A 2689-nucleotide genomic window follows, 5' to 3' on the forward strand; every position below is an offset into this window, starting at 1 on the left:
GAAAGAGAACTGCAGATGGATCCAGGAAAGTCAAGTGGGCCCCACAGGTTGGGCTCACTTAACACAGGTAGACCTCGAATTACAAGTTACAACGGCACTGGAAAAAGTGACTTATCACCATTTTTCACACTTACGACCGTTGTGGCATCTCCGTGGTCACGTGATCCAAATTCAGACGCTTGGCAGCCGACTCATATTTATGACGGTTGCAGCGTCCCGGGATCATGCGATCCCCTTTTGTGACAAGCAAAATCCATGGGGAAGCCAGAATCACTTAACGACTGTGTTGCTAACTTAACAACTGCAGTGATTCACTTAAGAACTGTGGCAAAAAAAAATAATTGTAAAATGGAGCAAAGCTCACTTAGCAAATGTCTCACTTAGCAACAGGCTCAATTGTGGTTGTACACCTGGGCTACTAACAAGCTGCATTCACAAAACAAGCTCAACTGGCTTACTTTCAACCTGGGTTGCCTTCTGTGGTTTGGCGTGTTGTATGAACCCATTCTGTTTGGTTAGTTGATGGCTAACCATAGGGTACAAACCAGAAAATGGGGTAATTCAGCAACCACATTAAGTATGCTGAGCAAATCCAGAAATTAAATGTTAAGCTGTAACAGAGATTTGGGTTTTAAGCTTAGCATGTTGGTTGAATTCAGCCAAGCACAGTATGGTTTCGTCATTCATCTATTTCTCCATCTAGCTCCGGATTGTCTCTTCCAACAAAAGCGCCACGGTTTAGTGTGCAACGCGGGCCTGGCGTGGATAATACAAAGTTGGATGGAGAAACAGAGTCACGGCTAATGAGTAAGCCACAGCTGGCTGAGTGTGCAGAAAATTGCTTAATGCAATGAACCCTTCTGGAATGCAAAGCATGCGTTCATCCCCTGAAACTTTCCCAAATCAATTTCTTTTAAAATACCAAGCCTACAAAGTCAGGGATTAGTCCTGGGGGCAGAAAGGCCACACACTCTGCACATGCTCCAAGGCGTACAGTCCTAGGCTGCATTAACAGAGGGATGGAATCAAGATCCACGTGAAGTGTTAGTACCACTTTATAATGCCTTGGTTAAGGCCACACTTGGAATATTACATCCAGTATTTGTCGCCATGATATAAAAAAGATGTTGAGATTCTAGAAAGAGAGCAGAGAAGAGCAACCAAGATGATTAGGAGACGGGAGGCTAAAACATACAAAGAACGGCTGCTGCAATTGGGTATGTCCAGTCTAGTGAAAAGAAGGACTCGTGGTGATATGATAGATAGGATTCCAATATCTAAGGGGCTGCCACAAAGAGGGTTCTTCTTCTTCTTCTTCTTGTGCCATATCCGTTATCGGATGTTGGCGATCATGTTGGCGACCCTGTTTTTATCCGCAGCCGCACGAAAAAGTGCTGCTGAGTTTTATCCAAAGCAGTCCCTTAGATTTTGAAGCCACGAGGTTCTTCTTCTGCCTGGACCTCGTTTGCCTTCCATCTTTCCCTGGAGGATTAAATGGAGTATGCCGTATTTTTCTGGGTGTCGCATCACGTGTCCAAAATATTCTAATTTTTGTTTTTTAATTGTTTGGATGGTTTCCCTGGGCTTTCCCAGGAGGCTTATCACCTCCTCATTTCTGAACTTGTCAACCCAGCTTCTACGTAACAGCCGCCTGTAAATCCACGTTTCAAATGCTTCTAGTCTCTTTAGGTGGTCTTCTGTCAGAGACCAGCTCTCTACTCCATAGAGCAGGACAGAAAAAAACATAGCATCTGACAAGCCTGATTTTCAGTCTTAGGCTTATGTCGTGACTGCAGAAGACCTTTTTCAAAGAGGGTTAGGGTTAGGTTAGCCTATTTTCTAAAGCACTTGAAGGCAGGAAAAGAAGTTAATGGATGGAAACTCATCAAGGAGAGAAGCAACCTGGAACTAAGGAGAAACTTCCTGACAGTGAGAACAATTAACCAGTGGAACAACCTGCCCCCAGAAGTTGTGGGTGCTCCCACACTGGAGATTTTTAAGATGAGACTGGACTACCATTTGTCTGAAATGGTAGAGGGTTTCTGCCTGAGCAAGGGTTGGACTAGAAGACCTCTGAGGCCCCTTCCAACCTTGTTATTTTGTTATGCCTTTACCGTGAAAAAGGATGCGTAGAGAGAAGAAAACAGCTGGCCCCGCCCGTCCCTTACCTGCCAAAGCCTTGATACGGGAGCGCTCAAAAAGCCGGGCTGAGCTGTTTTCGTTGTCCCAGTCCTCATCGGCCACCTCCCAGCGGTTATTGATATCATTGTACTGTTGCTGGATTTCCAAGCTGTCGTAATCTGTAGGGGAGAGTGTGCTGCTCATGGCGGTTTCAGCAGGAGGCAGTGTCTGCCTAGAGGGAAGAAGAGGATGGCGTCAGGCTTATGCGTTTTCTTCCCTTCGCCCAAACCACGAATTGTTTTTTTTCCCTTTTAATTGATTCATTAAAAAAAGAAAAAAGACTGAAGGCTTTAGCTGATTCTTACATGCAAAGGTAGCCATTGGGGATGATTCAAGAAACCACAATTTATAACAAAAGTATGGTTTGGCATGACATCCAAGACTTCCAGGTCTCGGGGGCTTCAATCTGGAACCCTCCTCCGACGGACACTCGTTCTCGTTTTCTTTTCAATTTAACTTCAACTTACAACTAAACTGAGGTCTAATATTTAAGGCACCGGGTCGGAAA

General features: G+C 44.8%; 1 protein-coding gene across 1 annotated transcript in view; it reads right to left on the minus strand.

The window, feature by feature from the left end:
* Positions 1–2325, minus strand: part of SLC9A3R2 (SLC9A3 regulator 2) — a 58078-nt gene extending 55753 nt beyond the window's left edge. The window contains exon 1 of the mRNA XM_015831731.1: positions 2169–2325. Within this exon, the coding sequence (XP_015687217.1) occupies positions 2169–2325 (157 nt within the window). The remainder of the gene's footprint in view (positions 1–2168) is intronic.
* Positions 2326–2689: the final 364 nt, after the last annotated feature.

Source organism: Protobothrops mucrosquamatus, unplaced genomic scaffold (assembly GCF_001527695.2).
Source record: "Protobothrops mucrosquamatus isolate PMUCROS unplaced genomic scaffold, P.Mucros_1.0 scaffold_278, whole genome shotgun sequence".
NCBI lineage: Eukaryota > Metazoa > Chordata > Lepidosauria > Squamata > Viperidae > Protobothrops > Protobothrops mucrosquamatus.